Genomic DNA, 21,294 nt, shown 5'->3' with positions numbered 1-21,294 from the left:
AGGTGGGAGAACGGAGCATATTATAAAAGTTTGTTTTTCTCAATAACGGCGGCACGCAGTGAGATGGCACTAATATAGTTATGTTCAGCTGACATTAGCACATCGCTAATGTCTGCCAGCTTAATACCCATTTTTTAGGTGACAGAAACCCTTTAATGGTCACGCGACCACTTAGGGTACGACCACACGTCACGGCTGTGCTGCGTTTCGAGTACCACGCGGCCTCTAATTAAACTAATGAAGACCGCACTGTTCATTTGATCTGTTTTGTTAAAGAGGTTTTCCCATGACAGACAATGGGAGCATATCGCTAGGATATGCCCCCATTGTCTGATAGGTGTTGGTCCTGCACCTATGCCGAGAACGGAGTCGATAAAAGTGGTGGAGGGCGCACTGCAATGCATTGGTTCGGCTATTTCCGTTGGCCCCATAGAAATGAATAGGGAGAGCGCTTGGAGGTGTCTTTTTTAAAATAATAATAATCTTTATTTATATAGCGCCAACATATTCCGCAGCGCTTTAGCGTTCAGGGGTTCATGTACAAACAGTCATAAATAACATAGCTACAAACAAGTGAAAAATTACAAGAGGAATGAGGACCCTGCTCGCAAGAGCTTACAATCTAAGAGGAGATAGGGGTGACACAGAAGGTAAACGTGCTTGTTTTGTACGATGGTCCAGCCATCTTAGTAAAATAGTAGAGTAGATATAAAGCTGCATGAGCCGGTCACCAGCCGATATATGAAGTGCTTATGGGTGCGGTGGAGAGTTTGGTGAAGGATCAGGTTCAGGAAATGATAAATGGGCTATCTATGGAGGAGGGGTTAGATCAGGGGATGTGATAGGCCAAATGCCTGAAGAAAAACGTTTACTTCAGGCACTAAGTCATTTTGTTTTGATGGTAACGCAAACCAAAGTATCATTTCTGAGTGAATGCCCAATAGATGTGATAGGCCACCCTAAAAAGATGTGTTTTAGGGAGCGCCTAAAACGGTGTACATTGTGATTTACCTTAATTTCTTGGGGTAGTGCATTCCAGAGAACTGGTGCAGTTCGGGAGAAGTCTTGGAGCTGGGAGTGAGAAGTTCGGATTATGGCGGATGTTAGTCTCAAATGATTTATAGAGCATAGAGCACGGATAGGTTGGTAAACATAGATGAGGGAAGAGATGTAGGGGGGTGCAGCACTGTGGAAAGCGTTGTGGGTGAGAACGAGCAGTTTAAAGGGTTTCTACCACCACATTTTGACCTAATTAGCTGTCAGACACTAGCAATCTGCTAGTGTCTGCTCTACCTAACCATGCTATTGTAAGTCCTTTCTGTGCAGCGGTTACCCTAAAAAACGTAGTTTTATTGCTATGCTAATGAGCCTCTAGGTGCTATGGGGGCGTCTTTTCAGCACCTAGAGGCTCTGTCCACTCACTATTTCCACTGCCCAGCCCGCCCCTCTCCTCTAGATTGACAGACTACTTCTCTGCATCTCGGCCGAATTCTCGCGCCTGCAGTCACTACGCCTGCGCCGAATACAGAAGCACACGGCGCAGGCGCGAGTGGGCTGTCAATCTAGAGGAGATGGGCGGGCTGGAGAGCGCTGGGCGGCAGAAATGGTGAGTGGACGGAGCCTCTAGGTGCTGAAAAGACGCCCCCATAGCACCTAAAGGCTCATTAGCATACCAAAAAACTACGTTTTTTAGGGTAACCGCTGCAGAGAAAGGAATTACAATAGCATGGTTAGGTACAGCAGACACTAGCAGATCGTTAGTGTCTGACAGCTAATTAGGTCAAAATGTGGTGGTAGAAACCCTTTAAATTAGATTCTCTACTGTATGGGCAACCAGTGCAATGACTGACACAGGGCGGAGGCATCAGAGTAGCGGTTGGACAGATAGGTGACCCTGGCTGCTGCATTAAGGACAGATTGGAGAAGGGGGAGTCTGGTGAGGGGGCCAATTAATAGTGAGTTACAGTATTACAGGTATAGGGTGTGCTGCCTAAGGGTCCATTCACACGTCCGTGTGTGTTTTGCGGATCCACAAAACACGGACATTGGCGATGTGCGTTCCGCATTTTGCGGACCGCACATCGCTAGCACTTAATAGAAAATGCCTATTCTTGTCCGCAATTGCCGACAAGAATAGGACATGTTCTATTTTTTCGGGATCGGAATTGCGGACCCGGAAGTGCGGATCCGCAATTCCGGATCCGGGCAGCACATCGTGCTGCCCTATAGAAATGAATGAAAAAGAGAAGAAAATCCGTCTCTCTTCGGTGAAAAAATGAAAAACTTTATTCCAGCGAATTAAAATCCATACAGGTGTACATGAAACAGTCAATGCATTTCAGACCTCAAGGAAATGTGGGTCCTTCCTCATGACAAACATGTATATGAAATGGGAGCTCCCTCTTAAGTAACACAAACTAACCCCAGGTTGATAGGTATCACCTGGGAGGTGGAGACCCAAGGGGGTGTTCCCATGCACATGACAGAATAGAAAACCTCTTTAACCAATGGCAGAAACCAGCAGAAGGAAAAACTCACATACAAGTAAATCAAGTCACTAAAACAGCAATCATTAAGCTAAATAAAAATACAAATACAAAGAGAGCAAAAGTGGCAAAGCGTTTGTGTAGTAAGATACACCACATGTTTGGTGTTACAATTGATATAGGATTGGATGTTATATACCCTTTCGTTGTTCATGGACTTAAACGTTTTTCAGTAGTCATGTGGTGGCAACAAATACTTTAAAAATTTATATATATTTATAAATTTTTTGTGACCACACTTAAAATTACCTTTGTGCTGTAACCAGGTGGCTTGTGGTTTTTTGCCCACTGAAAAAAAGCTAGGGCTAATGATATTACCCAGGGTGGGTGCTTTCTTGGCTACACACTTAATTCCGTTGCACACAATATCAGACCACTCGCCGTCAAAATTAAGTACATTAAGATATTTTTTCATAATTTTACATATGGCAGAGAACTCTTGGCTATATTGTGTTACGAAATAAGTTGCTTGCTGGCCATAATTGGAATCCACTGATTGTCTGCGTGCCTGAGACTGTCCAGGAAAAATTAGTGACTGTCTATTAATTTGCGAAACCATTTTTTTTGCATATTGTATATCCCGCTGTAAATAGTCCCTGCGTAGCAGTCTATTAGTTATGTTAGAGGCTTCTGTCTCAAAAGCCCTCTGATCGGAGCAATTCCGACGGGCACGTATAAGTTCACCCCTGGGGATGCTGTGGATAGTATGGGAGGGGTGGCATGACTGGGCCAGAAGTATGGTATTGCCTGCTAATTGTTTTCGGTGGGTAAGTGTATTAACTGTACTGGTGGAGGGATCCCCCCTCAGGCACAGATCCAAAAACTGAATCTCAGTGTTTCACCCTCACCAAACTGAGATTCAGTTTTTGGATCTGTGCCTGAGGGGGGATCCCTCCACCAGTGCAGTTAATACACTTACCCACCGAAAACAATTAGCAGGCAATACCATACTTCTGGCCCAGTCATGCCACCCCTCCCATACTATCCACAGCATCCCCAGGGGTGAACTTATACGTGCCCGTCGGAATTGCTCCGATCAGAGGGCTTTTGAGACAGAAGCCTCTAACATAACTAATAGACTGCTACGCAGGGACTATTTACAGCGGGATATACAATATGCAAAAAAAATGGTTTCGCAAATTAATAGACAGTCACTAATTTTCCCTGGACAGTCTCAGGCACGCAGACAATCAGTGGATTCCAATTATGGCCAGCAAGCAACTTATTTCGTAACACAATATAGCCAAGAGTTCTCTGCCATATGTAAAATTATGAAAAAATATCTTAATGTACTTAATTTTGACGGCGAGTGGTCTGATATTGTGTGCAACGGAATTAAGTGTGTAGCCAAGAAAGCACCCACCCTGGGTAATATCATTAGCCCTAGCTTTTTTTCAGTGGGCAAAAAACCACAAGCCACCTGGTTACAGCACAAAGGTAATTTTAAGTGTGGTCACAAAAAATGTATTTGTTGCCACCACATGACTACTGAAAAACGTTTAAGTCCATGAACAACGAAAGGGTATATAACATCCAATCCTATATCAATTGTAACACCAAACATGTGGTGTATCTTATTACATGTACAATTTGTTCCTTGTTGTATGTGGGCTGCACCACCACTCCTTTAAAAAATCGGATTCGCAGACACATATCCGATGTGCCTCATTATAAGGACCGGAATGTCTCTGCAGTCAGCCTGCATTTTGCAGTTGCACATGCTGGTGATGTATCCCACTTACAGGTTAAGGGCATAGAAAGAGTTTTTCTACCTCCTAGGGGGGGAGATCACAGGAGGAAACTCCTTAACAGGGAGGCCTTCTGGATCTTCCAGCTAGAATCTCGCCAGCCCTGTGGGTTGAATAGACGTCATGATCTCATTCTACAATATTGATGTGTGACCACGTCGTCTTTTCTACTACACAAACGCTTTGCCACCAGTACTTTTGCTCTCTTTGTATTTGTATTTTTATTTAGCTTAATGATTGCTGTTTTAGTGACTTGATTTACTTGTATGTGAGTTTTTCCTTCTGCTGGTTTCTGCCATTGGTTAAAGAGGTTTTCTATTCTGTCATGTGCATGGGAACGCCCCCTTGGGTCTCCACCTCCCAGGTGATACCTATCAACCTGGGGTTAGTTTGTGTTACTTAAGAGGGAGCTCCCATTTCATATACATGTTTGTCATGAGGAAGGACCCACATTTCCTTGAGGTCTGAAATGCATTGACTGTTTCATGTACACCTGTATGGATTTTAATACGCTGGAATAAAGTTTTTCATTTTTTCACCGAAGAGAGACGGATTTTCTTCTCTTTTTCATTGCATATACCGCATCCAGGAGCGGCATCCGTGCACCTCTGGTGATTCTACTATTGCAGGTGAGAGCTGCCTTACGTCTTTTTCTATAGAAATGAATGGGTCCGCAATTCCGTTCCGCAAAATGCAGAACAAAATTGCGGACGTGTGACTGGACCATAATTGTGATGATGGTGTCGCACACTGAGAGGTAGATATCAGGTTTGGGTAGGTTAGTAAATGGAGAGAACACAAGAAGTTCAGTTTTTGAATGATTCAGTTTTAGATAGGGGACATGATGTTAGAGACAGCAGACAGTCACTGGTTTTCTGTAATACAGCAGGGGTGATGTTGGGGGATAAAGTGTACAGTCGTGGCCAAAAGTTTTGAGAATTACATAAATATTGGAAATTGGAAAAGTTGCTGCTTAAGTTTTTATAATAGCAATTTGCATATACTCCAGAATGTTATGAAGAGTGATCAGATGAATTGCATAGTCCTTCTTTGCCATGAAAATTTACTTAATCCCAAAAAAACCTTTCCACTGCATTTCATTGCTGTCATTAAAGGACCTGCTGAGATCATTTCAGTAATCGTTTTGTTAACTCAGGTGAGAATGTTGACGAGCACAAGGCTGGAGATCATTATGTCAGGCTGATTGGGTTAAAATGGCAGACTTGACATGTTAAAAGGAGGGTGATGCTTGAAATCATTATTCTTCCATTCTTAACCATGGTGACCTGCAAAGAAACGCGTGCAGCCATCATTGCGTTGCATAAAAATGGCTTCACAGGGAAGGATATTGTGGCTACTAAGATTGCACCTCAATCAACAATTTATAGGATCATCAAGAACTTCAAGGAAAGAGGTTCAATTCTTGTTAAGAAGGCTTCAGGGCATCCAAGAAAGTCCAGCAAGTGCCAGGATCGTCTCCTAAAGAGGATTCAGCTGCGGGATCGTAGTGCCACCAGTGCAGAGCTTGCTCAGGAATGGCAGCAGGCAGGTGTGAGCGCATCTGCACGCACAGTGAGGCGAAGACTTTTGGAAGATGGCCTGGTGTCAAGAAGGCCAGCAAAGAAGCCACTTCTCTCCAAAAAAAAACACCAGGGACAGATTGAACTTCTGCAAAAAGTATGGTGAATGGACTGCTAAGGACTGGGGCAAAGTCATATTCTCCGATTAAAGCCTCTTTCCGACTGTTTGGGGCATCTGGAAAAAGGCTTGTCCGGAGAAGAAAAGGTGAGCGCTACCATCAGTCCTGTGTCATGCCAACAGTAAAGTATCCTGAGACCATTCATGTGTGGGGTTGCTTCTCAACCAAGGGAGTGGGCTCACTCACAATTTTGCCCAAAAACACAGCCATGAATAAAGAATGGTACCAAAACACCCTCCAACAGCAACTTCTTCCAACAATCCAACAACAGTTTGGTGAAGAACAATGCATTTTCCAGCACGATGGAGCACCGTGCCATAAGGCAAAAGTGATAACTAAGTGGCTTGGGGACCAAAACGTTGACATTTTGGGTCCATGGCCTAGAAACTCCCCAGATCTTAATCCCATTGAGAACTTGTGGTCAATCCTCAAGAGGCGGGTGGACAAACAAAAACCCACTAATTCTGACAAACTCCAAGAAGTGATTATGAAAGAATGGGTTGCTATCAGTCAGGAATTGGCCCAGAAGTTGATTGAAAGCATGCCCAGTCGAATTTCAGAGGTCCTGAAAAAGAAGGGCCAACGCTGCAAATACTGACTCTTTGCATAAATGTCATGTAATTGTCGATAAAAGCCTTTGAAACGTATGAAGTGCGTGTAATTATATTTCACTACATCCCAGAAACAACTGAAACAAAGATCTAAAAGCAGTTTAGCAGCCAGCAAACTTTGTGAAAACTAATATTTGTGTCATTCTCAAAACTTTTGGTCATGACTGTATAGTTGTATGTCATCAGCATAGAGATGGTACTGGAAACCAAATCTGCTGATGGTCTGTCCAATTGGGGTTGTGTAGAGAGAGAAGGGCCTAGGACTGAACCCTGAGGAACCCCAACAGCAAGAGGGAGAGGAGAGGAAGTAGAGCCAGCGAATACATTGAAAGATAGGAAAGAAACCAGGAAAGGGCAGTGTCCTTTAGGCGGATAGATTGGAGCATGGTAAGGAGGAGATGGTGGTCTACAGTATGAAAGGCTGCAGAGATCAAGGTGAATGAGTAGAGAGTAGTCACCATTTATTGCATCTTGCTGTCAGGAGGTCATTTGTCACTTTGGTGAGGGCAGTTTCTGTCTAATGTAGGGTGTGGAAACCAGATTGTAGTGGATGAAGGAGAGAGTGAGCGGAGATAGAGGAACGGAAGAGGATTTGTTTCATAATAAAGCACTCTTGGGGTATGGCACTTTTTTCCTTGAGGCTTCTCTATAGGACTTGAGAAATGGCAGAAAACCCTCCTATACAGATTGACTTCATACTCCACTACAGAGACACCACACGTCCAACTGTGTGAGGTAACATGGGGACATAAATGACACGAGAAGACTATAGAGACCGCCGGGGTCTACTTCACTGGGGGTTGTAGTTTTCTACACAAAGGCGTTTCCCTCTACAAGTGTCACTACAGCAAATCTCTAGAAACTACATCCTCCAGGACGCACTGCGGCGGGAGCCTGCTGTCTCGGCTGGAAAGCTGAGGGCCACCGCCCAGCAGCCCGCAAGCGCCTCTCACAAGCTGTGGAGCCGACGGCTGCCCTTTTACGGCGGCTGACATCAGCCACGGAGGAGAAAGGGCGGGAGAGAGTGACATAACGCCACACTATAGGAGGAGGGAAGGGGGCGGTGCCGGAGCACGCACAGTCAGCGGGGAGTAACCGGCTGGTGGAGGAGAGACCGTTATTCAGCAGCAGCAGCAGCAGCAGCAGCAGCGGAGTGTGCCAGTGTAATACCCAGCCAGCACCAGCAAGGGCGTAGCTCCCGGCGCCACCACCGCCCTGTGTGTCATCTCCGTCTACACCGAGCCCTTGCTGCCACACCGAACCGCTCCGTACAAGATGGTGGACCGCGAGCAGCTGGTGCAGAAAGCCCGACTGGCTGAACAAGCCGAGAGATACGATGACATGGCGGCTGCCATGAAAGCAGTAAGTACCGGCTCAGGACATGTGCTGTCCCGCCACACTGCGGTATAGCCCCGGCTGACGTCACGGCTACCTGTCGGGCTCGCTCCCCCGGGGGTGCCATAGACAGTGTCAGACAAAGCGGTGGTGGGAGGCAGTGCCAGCCCTTCCAGAAGATTCTGCATTTGTCATATTGCAGGGAAGAGGCTGGACTGTCTGGAGGAGGGAGGGGAGGCAGTGGGGACATGCTTTGGGTTGCAGGTGTAATAGCCCATTTCTTTTCCTGTGCACTGCTTTATGTAGCTGATTGGGCACGGGTTTGCCCGCACACATGGCACTGTCCTGCCCATCAGCATCTGATGGTGGTGTTCCACTGGTGCAGCACTTCTTTCGGTATAGGGATGGCATGCAGGCAGATGGATGTCCTTCTCTGCCCTCAGGCAGTGAAATGTTACCTCACTTATTTCCATAGCAACCAGTGATGTCATTTGGAGACGAAATCTGCATTGCGCCCAGGTGGTTGGTACCAGACAGAATGCATGGCCCTTATCCAAGATATTGCTGTGATGAAATGCATGGAAGCTGCCAGTGTTAACATAGGGATTGTTTGACTGCTTGTCCTATGACCTAGGTATTCCAGAGCGATCTTCGCTTCCTCGCTCGCCCTGCCTCTTGGGCACATTTTGCTTCTAGTTAGGACTAGTTTTATCGGAGGCGACTTTACCACAAGTGTGTGTGTTTTTTTTTTTTTTGTTTTTTTTTTGGAATACGGTAGGAAGCCCCCGTGATGATGGGAAGACATGCCCATACCATGTGTTGTAGTGGTCGACTCCAGATCTATGACCTGTGTATAACCATAGATCCACTGATCAGCAACCAACAGGATAGGGGGTAAGCGTCTGATCAGCAGGGGGCCATGTGTATCCTGTTTGAATGGAGCCGGCACACGCCCTGTACTCTTTTCTCCCGCAGGCCCATTAAGCTAAATGGAGTGACAGCCTCTGCTCCATTCAAAGAGGGGAACACAGGGGCCCCAAAGATCAGATGCCTATGATCCATCTCGTGGATTGGGATAAGGGTTGTCATGAGACAGTCTTTCTTTTTTCTTTTTTTTTTTTATCATGAACCTACAACTTAGGAAAGCTTTGGTACATGAGAGCTAATACTTCTTAAAGGGAACCTGTCACTGTGAAATGACATGTTATAGAGCAGGAGGAGCTGAGCAGATTGAGATATAGTTTTATGGGAAAAGGTTCAGAAATGTATATCTCAATAATGGCTTTCTCTCTGTAAATCTATACATAGATAGCTGTTAGTCACTGATAACACCTCCCACATGAACAGTGAACTCCAACAGATTGAACCCTTTCCTGAATCTGCCTTGTTCGGCGGCTGTTAGGTCTTCCAAGATGGGGCTAATGCCTGCGATTGTCGATAACGCAGAACAGACATTCAACCCCTTAGATTCCATGGTCAATTGTGACCATGGCATCGGAAGCGACTTTCCCCGGGAGCGCTGTGCTACCGCGGTCAGAACAACTTCTCTGCGCTGAGATGGGGGAAGCTGTTTCTTGGTAGTGATAGGCCTGGCAACTGCATACAGGCTCCGGCCTATCACAGGTATATTCCAATGTAGAATTCCAGATGGCAGCACTGCATTGAAAAATACAGAATTTCCTGTCCACTAATGGTTTTAAATGACATTAGTGTGTAGGAAAAGCAATCTGATGATGGCATGTTCAGGTCCCCTAGATGGCTAAAAATAAGTGTAAACATTATTATTATTTTTTTTATTCAATGAACCCACAAATACGAAACCCATAAAACAGTTTTCTTTTTTTCTTTCCCCCCCCCCCCCCCCCAATTCCACCCCATTTTGTATTATTATTATTATTATTATTATTATTATTATTATTATTATTTTTTTTTTTCAGTTTCCCACTACATGGTAAGCAATATGAAATTACAACTTGAGTGGAAAAATAAAGTTATGGCTGCGCAAAAAAAATGGAAAGTTGCCATGTCAGGAAGGGGTTAAATTCCTGCTCATTCTGGGTGTTGAAGTGAAGCAGGCGGTCCTGACAGCTATCTGTGTACACAGTCATAGAGGGGAGGCTGTCAGTCACTGATAGGACCATCTCCTGGACTTCAGTCAGTGACTGACAGCTATCTGTGTGTATACAGTCATAGAGGGGAGGCTGTCTGTCACTGATAGGACCGTCTCCTGGACTTCAGTCAGTGACTGACAGCTATCTGTGTACACAGTCATAGAGGGGAGGCTGTCTGTCACTGATAGGACCGTCTCCTGGACTTCAGTCAGTGACTGACAGCTATCTGTGTACACAGTCATAGAGGGGAGGCTGTCAGTCACTGATAGGACCGTCTCCTGGACTTCAGTCAGTGACTGACAGCTATCTGTGTACACAGTCATAGAGGGAAGGCTGTCAGTCACTGATAGGACTGTCTCCTGGACTTCAGTCAGTGACTGACAGCTATCTGTGTACATAGTCATAGAGGGGAGGCTGTCAGTCACTGATAGGACCGTCTCCTGGACTTCAGTCAGTGACTGACAGCTATCTCTGTATACACAGCCATAGAGGGAAGGCTGTCAGTCACTGATAGGACTGTCTCCTGGACTTCAGTCAGTGACTGACAGCTATCTGTGTACACAGTCATAGAGGGGAGGCTGTCACTCACTGATAGGTTCATCTCCTGGACTTCAGTCAGTGACTGACAGCTATCTGTGTACACAGTCATAGAGAGGAGGCTGTCAGTCACTGATAGGACTGTCTCCTGGACTTCAGTCAGTGACTGACAGCTATCTGTATACACAGTCATAGAGGGAAGGCTGTCAGTCACTGATAGGACTGTCTCCTGGACTTCAGTCAGTGACTGACAGCTATCTGTGTACACAGTCATAGAGAGGAGGCTGTCAGTCACTGATAGGACCGTCTCCTGGACTTCAGTCAGTGACTGACAGCTATCTGTGTACACAGTCATAGAGGGAAGGCTGTCAGTCACTGATAGGACTGTCTCCTGGACTTCAGTCAGTGACTGACAGCTATCTGTGTACATAGTCATAGAGGGGAGGCTGTCAGTCACTGATAGGACCGTCTCCTGGACTTCAGTCAGTGACTGACAGCTATCTCTGTATACACAGCCATAGAGGGAAGGCTGTCAGTCACTGATAGGACTGTCTCCTGGACTTCAGTCAGTGACTGACAGCTATCTGTGTACACAGTCATAGAGGGGAGGCTGTCAGTCACTGATAGGACCGTCTCCTGGACTTCAGTCAGTGACTGACAGCTATCTGTGTACACAGTCATAGAGGGAAGGCTGTCAGTCACTGATAGGACTGTCTCCTGGCCTTCAGTCAGTGACTGACAGCTATCTCTGTATTCACAGTCATAGAGGGGAGGCTGTCAGTCACTGATAGGACCGTCTCCTGGACTTCAGTCAGTGGCTGACAGCTATCTCTGTACAGTCATAGAGGGAAGGCCGTCAGTCACTGATAGGACCGTCTCCTGGACTTCAGTCAGTGACTGACAGCTATCTGTATACACAGTCCTAGAGGGGAGGCTGTCAGTCACTGATAGGACTGTCTCCTGGACTTCAAAGACCAGAATGAGCAGGAATATAAATGAATGAAACACAAGTTTTACTGGAACTTTTCCCATAACACTTTATATCAATCTGCTCAGCTCCTCCTGCTCTATAACCTGTTTCAGATTGCACTCTATCTTCACTGAGACAGGTTTGCTGCAGGCCTCATGCATACTACCATATCCATATTTTGGTCTGCAAACCAAGGATGTGCTATCCTCGTTTTTCTCACTCCCATCAATAGAAAGCTGTTCTGGTCTGCATTGTGAACAAGAATAGGACGGGTTCTGTAATTTGTGGAAGGGACGTAAGCATGCGGTCTGCACATGGGTAACATCCGTGTACTGTCCATAGAAATGAATGGGTCTGTGTGCTATGTGCAAAAACGACGCATCGAACACTGAGGTAAAATACTGTTATGTGCATCAGGGCTTACTTTATTAGGAAGTGATGGTCTTTGATTTATAAATCCACAAATTAAAGGGAACCTGTCACCAGGATTTAGTGCCTAGAGCTGGGGACATGGGCTGCTAGATGGCCACTAGCACATCCGCAATACCCAGTCCCCACAGCTCTCTGCGCTTTTATTGTGTTAAAAAAACGTTTTGATCAATATGCAAATGAACCTGATATGAGTCCTGTGTCCGGAGATGAGTCCAGCGGAAAGGAGCCCAGCACCGCCCCGCGTCCTCCGAATCTCCTCCTTGCTGGCTGACGTCACAGAGCTGGAGCGCCGAAATCTCGCGATGCGCGAGCTAGCGCATGCGCAGTTCGTTCCCTGTGCTGATGCCAGCACAGGGAATGAACATGATGCCGACACTGCGCATGCGCTAGCTCGCGCATCGCGAGATTTCGGCGCTCCAGCTCTGTGACGTGAGTCAGCAAGGAGGAGATTCGGAGGACGCGGGGCGGTGCTGGGCTCCTTTCCGCTGGACTCATCTCCGGACACAGGACTCATATCAGGTTCATTTGCATATTGATCAAAACGTTTTTTTAACACAATAAAAGCGCGGAGAGCTATGGGGACTGGGTATTGCAGATGAGCTAGTGGCCATCTAGCAGCCCATGTCCCCAGCTCTATGCACAAAATCCTGGTGACAGGTTCCCTTTAATGAGTATTGGTTCTGAGGCCAGCAGCGGGCACAGGCAGTGGCTGGCGGAGCGATGTCCTGCAGACTGCCAACACGTCCAGAATAGGTTAGGAAACGAGAACTCCTCCTTAGTTTAGTCCTGTCTGGTAGCACACTCATTTGTGATGTTCGCGATCCCACTACAAATGGCTTCTTTCAGCCTGTAACATTTCTCCAACTCGACAAACCTGTCACACGCAGTGTCAGGGGCTGTCGTCAGTGGAGGAGACGTATCCATTACCTCCTTCCCGTATCAGTGACTTGTGAACTGCTGGCTCAGACCTGGGCAACCAGTCTTCCTCTGTACTGTCGGTGGCGATTCTTATTACAGGGAGCGGACGTTACTCTATCACCGCTATCCCCTGAAGGGAGGCTAACTATTTTTGCCTATATAAATGCCATATACAGCTTTATCGTCTCAAAACCGCTAATTGGAAGAAAGGAGCCGAACGTACAGAAGGTTTCAGGGGCATGCAGTGTCAGACTAGGGGAGGCCACACCTGAGGCAACAGTATAACGCCCCCCAAAGCTGCTCCCACCTGTATTTTAGTCTGCAAACATATCCACAAAAGACAGTAACATCAACAGTAAGGGCTATTTTCATCTGCAATACGGACAAGGATAGGACATGTTCTACCATTTGTGGAAAGGCCACATGGATCTGCAAAAAACATGGACATGTGCATGGCCCCATAGAAATAGGGGTTTCAACCATTTAAAGTGTATGAATAGTGTTGAGCAAACTTGTTTTTTAAGTTCGGCGTCTAAAGTTCGGGTTATCGAAGAATCCCGTTATGGATTCTAAATTCCGTTATGGTCCATGGTAGCGGAATCCATAATGGGATTCTTCGATAACCCGAACTTTAGACGCCGAACTTAAAAAAAAACAAGTTCGCTAGACACTATGGGCCAGATTTATCATTACTCTGACAGCTCACTCCACTTTCACATATGGCTAAAGTCAGTTTTAGCCAAGTCAGATTTATGATCGGCCCTTTAAGACTGTAATAAATGTTGTTTGACGGTAGCAGTTTATCCGTCAGTAAGCAGCTTTACAAAAGTCGCAAGTTTTTGCGAAAAAGTCGCATGTTCTATTAAAAAGTCTCATAAGATAAGCATGATCCTCACTGGAGTGAAATTGCGCATTTTTTTGCGACTTTTTAAATAGTCCCAATAGTAAATCTGTCTAGAGATTCATTTACATAAGTAAACACGCCCACTTTCAGAAAACTGGCGAGCATAGTGCAGAGCAGAAAAAAGTCGCAAATTTGTGCGCAGTTTTAGCATTTGCGCATTTTTTTGCAACTTTTTCACTCCATTATTCTGACTTGAGCTAATGATAAATCTGGCCCTATGTATGAACTTTGCCTTAGGCCTCATGCACACAGCAAATCTGTCCATTGCAGCACATTAACACTGTGTGCCTTTATATGTTACCTAAAGGAGAACACCTGCATACTATGGGATGGGATGGATCGTGCCACAATATTCTTTTCATAGCTTTCAGGGTGCTTTCACACGACTGTGCATTTTGTGGTCCGTGTTGTTTTGTTTTTACAGACCCCTTGTAATAGTGCCTATTCTTTACCGCAAAACGTGAAAGAATGGGACATGTTCTATCTTTTTGTGAGGCTCTGGAACGGACATGCAAATGCAGACGGCACCTATTGAATTGCAAATCAAAAAATACGGTTGTGTGAATGGCGCTACATACAGTCAGGTCCATAAATATTGGGACATAGACACAATTCTAACATTTTTGGCTCTATACACCAACACAATGGATTTGAAATGAAATGAACAAGATGCGCTTTAACTGCAGACTGTCAGCTTTAATTTGAGGGTATCTACATCCAAATCAGGTGAACGATGTAGGAATTACAACAGTTTGCATATGCGCCTCCCACTTGTTAAGGGACCAAAAGTAATGGGACAGAATAATAATCATCAATCAAACTTTCACTTTTTAATACTTGGTTGCAAATCCTTTGCAGTCAATTACAGCCTGAAGTCTGGAACGCATAGACATCACCAGACGCTGGGTTTCATCCCTGGTGATGCTCTGCCAGGCCTCTACTGCAACTGTCTTCAGTTCCTGCTTGTTCTCGGGGCATTTTCCCTTCAGTTTTGTCTTCAGCAAGTGAAATGCATGCTCAATCGGATTCAGGTCGGGTGATTGACTTGGCCATTGCATAACATTCCACTTCTTTCCCTTAAAAAACACTTTGGTTGCTTTGGCAGTATGCTTTGGGCCATTGTCCATCTGCACTGTGAAGCGCCGTCCAATGAGTTCTGAAGCATTTGGCTGAATATGAGCAGATAATATTGCCCGAAACACTTCAGAATTCATCCTGCTGCTTTTGTCAGCAGTCACATCATCAATAAATATAAGAGAACCAGTTCCATTGGCAGCCATACATGCCCACGCCATGACACTACCACCACCATGTTTCACTGATGAGGTGGTATGCTTAGGATCATGAGCAGTTCCTTTCCTTCTCCATACTCTTCTCTTCCCATCACTCTGGTACAAGTTGATCTTGGTCTCATCTGTTCATAGGATGTTGTTCCAGAACTGTGAAGGCTTTTTTAGATATCGTTTGGCAAACTCTAATCTGGCCTTCCTGTTTTTGAGGCTCACCAATGGTTTACATCTTGTGGCGAACCCTCTGTATTCACTCTGGTGAAGTCTTCTCTTGATTGTTGACTTTGACACACATACACCTACCTCCTAGAGAGTGTTCTTGATCTGGCCAACTGTTGTGAAGGGTGTTTTCTTCACCAGGGAAATAATTCTTCAGTCATCCACCACAGTTTTCCGTGGTCTTCCGGGTATTTTGGTGTTGCTGAGCTCACCGATGCGTTCCTTCTTAAGAGTGTTCCAAACAGTTGTTTTGGCCACGTCTAATGTTTTTGCTATCTCTCTGATGGGTTTGTTGTGTTTTTTTTCAGCCTAATGATGGCTTGCTTCACTGATAGTGACAGCTCTTTGGATCTTATCTTGAGAGTTGACAGCAACAGATTCCAAATACAAATAGCACACTTGAAATGAACTCTGGACCTTTTATCTGCTCATTGTAATTGTGATAATGAGGGAATAACACACACCTGGCCATGGAACAGCTGAGAAGCCAATTGTCCCATTTCTTTTGGTCCCTTAACAAGTGGGAGGCGCATATGCAAACTGTTGTAATTCCTACACTGTTCACCTGATTTGGATGTAAATACCCTCAAATTAAAGCTGACAGTCTGCAGTTAAAACACATCTTGCTCGTTTCATTTCAAATCCATTGTGGTGGTGTATAGAGCCAAAAATGTTAGAATTGTGTCGATGTCCCAATATTTATGGACCTGAATATGTATGGGGGGGGGGGGGGAGAAAAGTTGAAGGTATAGTGTAGGCCCATTGCACATTATAGGCATTGTAATACAGATAAAAGGCTGTTCCCATCTCCCATCATGGCCCCTCTGTGCCTAGATGTGGCAGCCAGAGGTGGTGGGAACTAAGGAAACAGCCAGCTGGACTGCTACAGTGTCCATAGCTCTAATTGACTTGTATGAGAGCTATGGAAACCACCTATGGCCACTATATTCAAGCGTTCATGGAGCTCTGTTCTAGAGATGAGTGCAAGCAACAGAGGTGCTTCTCTCTTTTCAGTCATTTGTGGCTTATCCTGTAGATTTGCCATCAAGTTTTGAGACTGGAATATCAGTTTAGTACAGTGATATGCAGATGTCACAATAATGCCTCTAAACCTGTTACTGACCCCCATAAAGGCTCCTGAATGTACTGAACTCCATCTTAAGTCCTGAAGTGGTCAAACTGGTGGACTAGTTGTGCTTTCCCTTGGTGTATGTATGTGTGTGTGTGTGTGTGTGTGTGTGTGTGTGTGTGTGTATATATATATATATATAATATATATATATATATAATATTACTCTAATTATGGGAGATAAAACAAAAACCTCAAACTGCACAGGGTGATCTTGGCCTCTTATGCAGTTAAGGCCTCATGCACACTCGAATGGGTCCACAATCCAGAGCTGCAGTGTGGAACAGAGGCGCGGAAGCGCTATGGAGTGCTTCCATGGTGTTTGTCTGTGCCTCCGCACTGCAAAAAAAAAGAACATGTTATATTTTGGGAACCGCAAATTGCGTTCCCCAATGCACTGAACGGCCGTGTGCATGAGGCCTAACTGTTGCACCTATAACCAGTCACAGTATGTGTTTTTATTCGTTTGTTTTGTGCATTTTTTTATTTATTTGAAAAATCATTTTTCCCACAAATGTTTTCTAAATACATCAACAAAAACGTGCATAAACCATGGTATACATACTGCGTTCTGTATGCAACTGACCTGATTCCTTGCAAGATTTGGTTCCGAACCTCCGGCTTAGGATCGGCCCACAACCCGGTTTTCAGCCAGACAAAAAAATATTGCATGCTCAGTTAGGATCCTGTTAGTTATTGGGGTCCGGCAGTGAATGGCACCATCCGGCTAGGCTAGATCCTGTGAACTCTGGCAGGCTGTCCTCTGTCGTGTATAAGTTAGGCTACTTTCACATTAGCGTTTTTGTGGATTCGTCTTGGATCTGCAAAAACGCTTCCGTTACAACAATACAACTGCATGCATCCGTCATAAACAGATCCGGTTGTATTATGTCTTCTATAGCCATTGGATCCGTCTTCAACACCTTTGAAAGTCAATGGGGGACGGATCCGTTTTCTGTTGTGCCAGATTGTGTCAGAGAAAATGGATCCGTCCCCATTGACTCACATTGTGTGTCAGGACGGATCCGTTTGCTGCAGTCAGCGTTTTGGTGTCCGCCTTCAGAGTGGAATGGTGACTGAACGGAGGCAAACTGATGCATTCTGAGCGGATCCTTTTTTGTCATTCAGAATGCATTAGGGCAAAACTAATCCGTTTTGGGCCGCTTGTGAGAGGAGTACAGCGCTCATCTGTTTCCAGCAGCCCCATAGCGAAGAAATGGCGGTGGGGTTAACTTGTCACATCCCCTTTAAGAGACAGAAGCGAGTGACTGCAAGACCTATACGTGGTTGGTTGTCTGCTTTATAGATAAGGAATAGCAACAGTAGGCACAAATGAAAGGGTTATTTTTAATGTATAGTGTAAAACTAAAACCTTTAATGTTTGTTCCCCTATTCGAAGTTTTTTATTTTATTTATTTTTTCTAATTAGTGTAATTTTAAGACCTAAAGTAAATTTCTTTCCAAATTCTTATGACCACACTTAGGCCTGTTTTCAGACAACAGTCCTTTCCGCACTTTTTTCTTTTTCATTTAAAGGGTTTCTGTCAATGGGTATTAAGCTAGCTGACATTAGTGATGTGCTAATGTCAGCTGAACATAACTATATTAGCGCCATCTCACTGTCTGCCGCCGTTATTGAGAAAAACAAACTTTTATTATATGCAAATGACCTCTAGGAGCAGGAGGGGCGTTGCACCTGCTCCTAGAGGCTCCGTTCGCTTACCTATTTCCACGCCCCTTCTACACTTGATTGACAGGGCCGGGCCAGCGTTGGTCTCCTGTCTGCCGGGGAAATCACGCGCCTGCCCTGTCTCGTTCAGTATTCGGCGCAGTGTGGGAAGGAAATTCGCCGACAGCCGGCTTCCTCACTGCGACGAATACTGAACGGGACGGCGCAGGCGTGAGATTTCCCCCGGCAGACAGGGCCGGCAAGAGGAGACCAGCGCTGCCTGGCCCTGTTAATCAAGTGTAGCAGGGCATGGCCAGAGGTGGGAGAACGGAGCCTCTAGGAGCTGGAGCAACGCCCACCCTGCTCCTAGAGGCTAATTAGCATATTATAAAAGTTTATTTTCCTCAATATCGACGGCACACAATGAGATGGCACTAATATAGTTATGTTCAGCTGACATTAGTGATGTAGTAATGTCAGCCAGCTTAAGGCCCCTTTCACACGAGCGAGTATTCCGCGCGGATGCGATGATGAGGTGAACGCATTGCACCCGCACTGAATACCGACCCATTCATTTCTATGGGGCTGTTCACATGAGCGGTGATTTTCACGCATCACTTGTGCGTTGCGTGAAAATCGCAGCATGCTCCTCTTTGTGCGTTTTTCACGTAACGCAGGCCCCATAGAAATGAATGGGGTTGCGTGAAAATCGCAAGCAAGTGCGGATGCGGTGCGATTTTTCACGCACGGTTGCTAGGAGACGATCGGGATGGAGACCCGATCATTATTATTATTTTCCCTTATAACATGGTTATAAGGGAAATCAATAGCATTCTGAATACAGAATGCATAGTAAAACATCGCTGGAGGGGTTAAAAAAATATATAAAAAAATGTAACTCCCCTTAATCCACTTGTTCGCGTAGCCCGGCATCTCCTTCTGGCTTCATCTGATCTCTGTGCAGCAACAGGACCTTTGGTGACATCATTCCGGTCATCACATGATCCATCACCATGGTAAAAGATCATGTGTGGATCATGTGATGACCGGAATGACGTCACCAAAGGTCCTGTTGCTGCACAGAGATCAGATGAAGTCAGAAGGAGATGCCGGGCCGCGAACAAGTGGACTAAGGTGAGTTAAATTTTTTTACTTTTTTTTTTTTTTTAACCCCTCCAGCGCTAGTTTACTATGCATTCTGTATTCAGAATGCTATTATTTTCCCTTATAACCATGTTATAAGGGAAAATAATACAATCTACAGAACACCGATCCCAAGCCCGAACTTCTGTGAAGAAGTTCGGGTTTGGGTACCAAACATGCCGATTTTTCTCACGAGAGTGCAAAACACATTACAATGTTTTGCACTCGCGCGGAAAAATCGCGGGAGTTCCCGCAACGCACCCGCACATTTTCCCGCAACGCCCGTGTGAAAGGGGCCTAATACCCATAGTTCTGCCAGGTTCTGATGACAGAGACCCTTTAAGTAAATGAGTTTGGGGGGAAAAAAATGGAAGCACCCAGATTCCAAATGAACATCCACGTACGTACATAAAGTATTCGGCTCGGGTGTCTGAATCCAGCTTTATAAGTTGTCAGTTTCTGAAAAGAAAGTAGTGCGCAGTTATTGTACATTTGTGTAAAACATACAGAAAAGTTTAATGGAAATTTACTAATTTTGTGCAACATCTTAATGGTGGGGGTAACCGTAGGTAAAGCTAGAATTTCATCATGCCTAAGTCACACCACACATTTGTAACCCACACACACATACTTGAATAAAGTTCCCATTTTACCCTGTCCTGTCCATACTGGATCTTTAGCTTAAAACATTCTGACTGCTTCTCTAGCAATACTTGTTAGGCCTGTTTCACACTTGCTTTGTGGCTGTCCGCATCCATTGCTCCGTTCCGTAGCCCCGCAAAAAAAATAAATAGAACATGTCCTATTCTTGTCAGTTTTGCAGAAATTGCGGCAGGCACACGGGCGGCTTCCGTTTTTTGCAGACCGCAATAAATGGAACTGTCGTGTGCATGTAGTCTTAAACTGATCCGTGTCATTTAACAGATCTGTATACATCCATTTTGGCCGGATCTGGTTTGTTCCGTTTAGATTTAATACAACCGGACCCGGCTAAAACAGATGCATCCAGGTATATTAAATGGCACAGTATGAAAATCAATGTAAGTCGATGGGCACCGGATCCATTTTTTTCGCAAAAAATAAAATCTGGTCCGGCACCATAGACTTTCATTGATTTTTTTTTTTTTTACATTGACCGCAGCTGTTTTGTGTCCGATCAACAAAACGGAATGGAATTCATCCTGATCAGTTTTGTCCCCATTGACAATGAATGGGGACAAAACTGATCCGTATTAGGCTACTTTCACACTAGCGTTCGGGGATCCGCTTGTGAGCTCCGTTTGAAGGGGCTCACAAGCGGCCCCGAACGCATCCGTACTGCCCTAATGCATTCTGAGTGGACGCGGATCCGCTCAGAATGCATCAGTCTGGCAGCGTTCAGCCTCCGCTCAGCAAGCGGACACCTGAACGCGCGGAGGCAAGCGGATCCGTCCAGACTTACAATGTAAGTCAATGGGGACGGATCCGCTTGAAGATGACACTATATGGCTCAATCTTCAAACGGATCCGTCCCCCATTGACTTTCAATGTAAAGTCTGGACGGATCCGTTCAGGCTACTTTCACACTTAGAATTTTTTTTTAACTATAATGCAGACGGATCCGTTCTGAACGGATACAAACGTCTGCATTATAGGAGCGGATCCGTCTGAGCAGACACCAGACGGACCCGCTCTGAACGCTAGTGTGAAAGTAGCCCTAGGCCTCTTTCACACTTGCGTTGTTGGGATCCGGCGTGCACTTCCGTTGCCGGAGGTGCCTGCCGGATCCGGAAAAACACAAGTGTACTGAAAGCATTTGAAGACGGAACAGTCTTCCAAATGCTTTCAGTGTTACTATGGCAGCCATGACGCTTTTTAAGTCCTGGTTGCCATAGTAGGAGCGGGGGAGCGGTATACTTACAGTCCGTGCGGCTCCCGGGGCGCTCCAGAATGACGTCAGAGCGCCCCATGCGCATGGATGACGTGATCCATGCGATCACGTGATCCATGCTCTTGGGGCGCCCTGACGTCACTCTGGAGCACTCGGGGAGCCGC

General features: G+C 45.5%; 1 protein-coding gene across 1 annotated transcript in view; it reads left to right on the top strand.

Annotated features, from left to right (window-relative positions):
* The first annotated feature begins 7,622 nt into the window (after positions 1 to 7,622).
* The window catches only part of YWHAG (tyrosine 3-monooxygenase/tryptophan 5-monooxygenase activation protein gamma), a 37,305-nt gene continuing 23,633 nt past the window's right edge, over positions 7,623 to 21,294 (top strand). The window contains 1 exon segment of the mRNA XM_040424726.1: positions 7,623 to 7,966. Coding sequence (XP_040280660.1) covers positions 7,880 to 7,966 — 87 coding nt within the window. The 5' untranslated portion in view covers positions 7,623 to 7,879.

The sequence above is a fragment of the Bufo bufo genome, chromosome 3 (genome assembly GCF_905171765.1).
Source record: "Bufo bufo chromosome 3, aBufBuf1.1, whole genome shotgun sequence".
In the NCBI taxonomy this organism is placed as follows: domain Eukaryota; kingdom Metazoa; phylum Chordata; class Amphibia; order Anura; family Bufonidae; genus Bufo; species Bufo bufo.
Note: the sequence above shows the minus strand (reverse complement) of the source record. Positions and strands in the feature narration are given on the sequence as shown.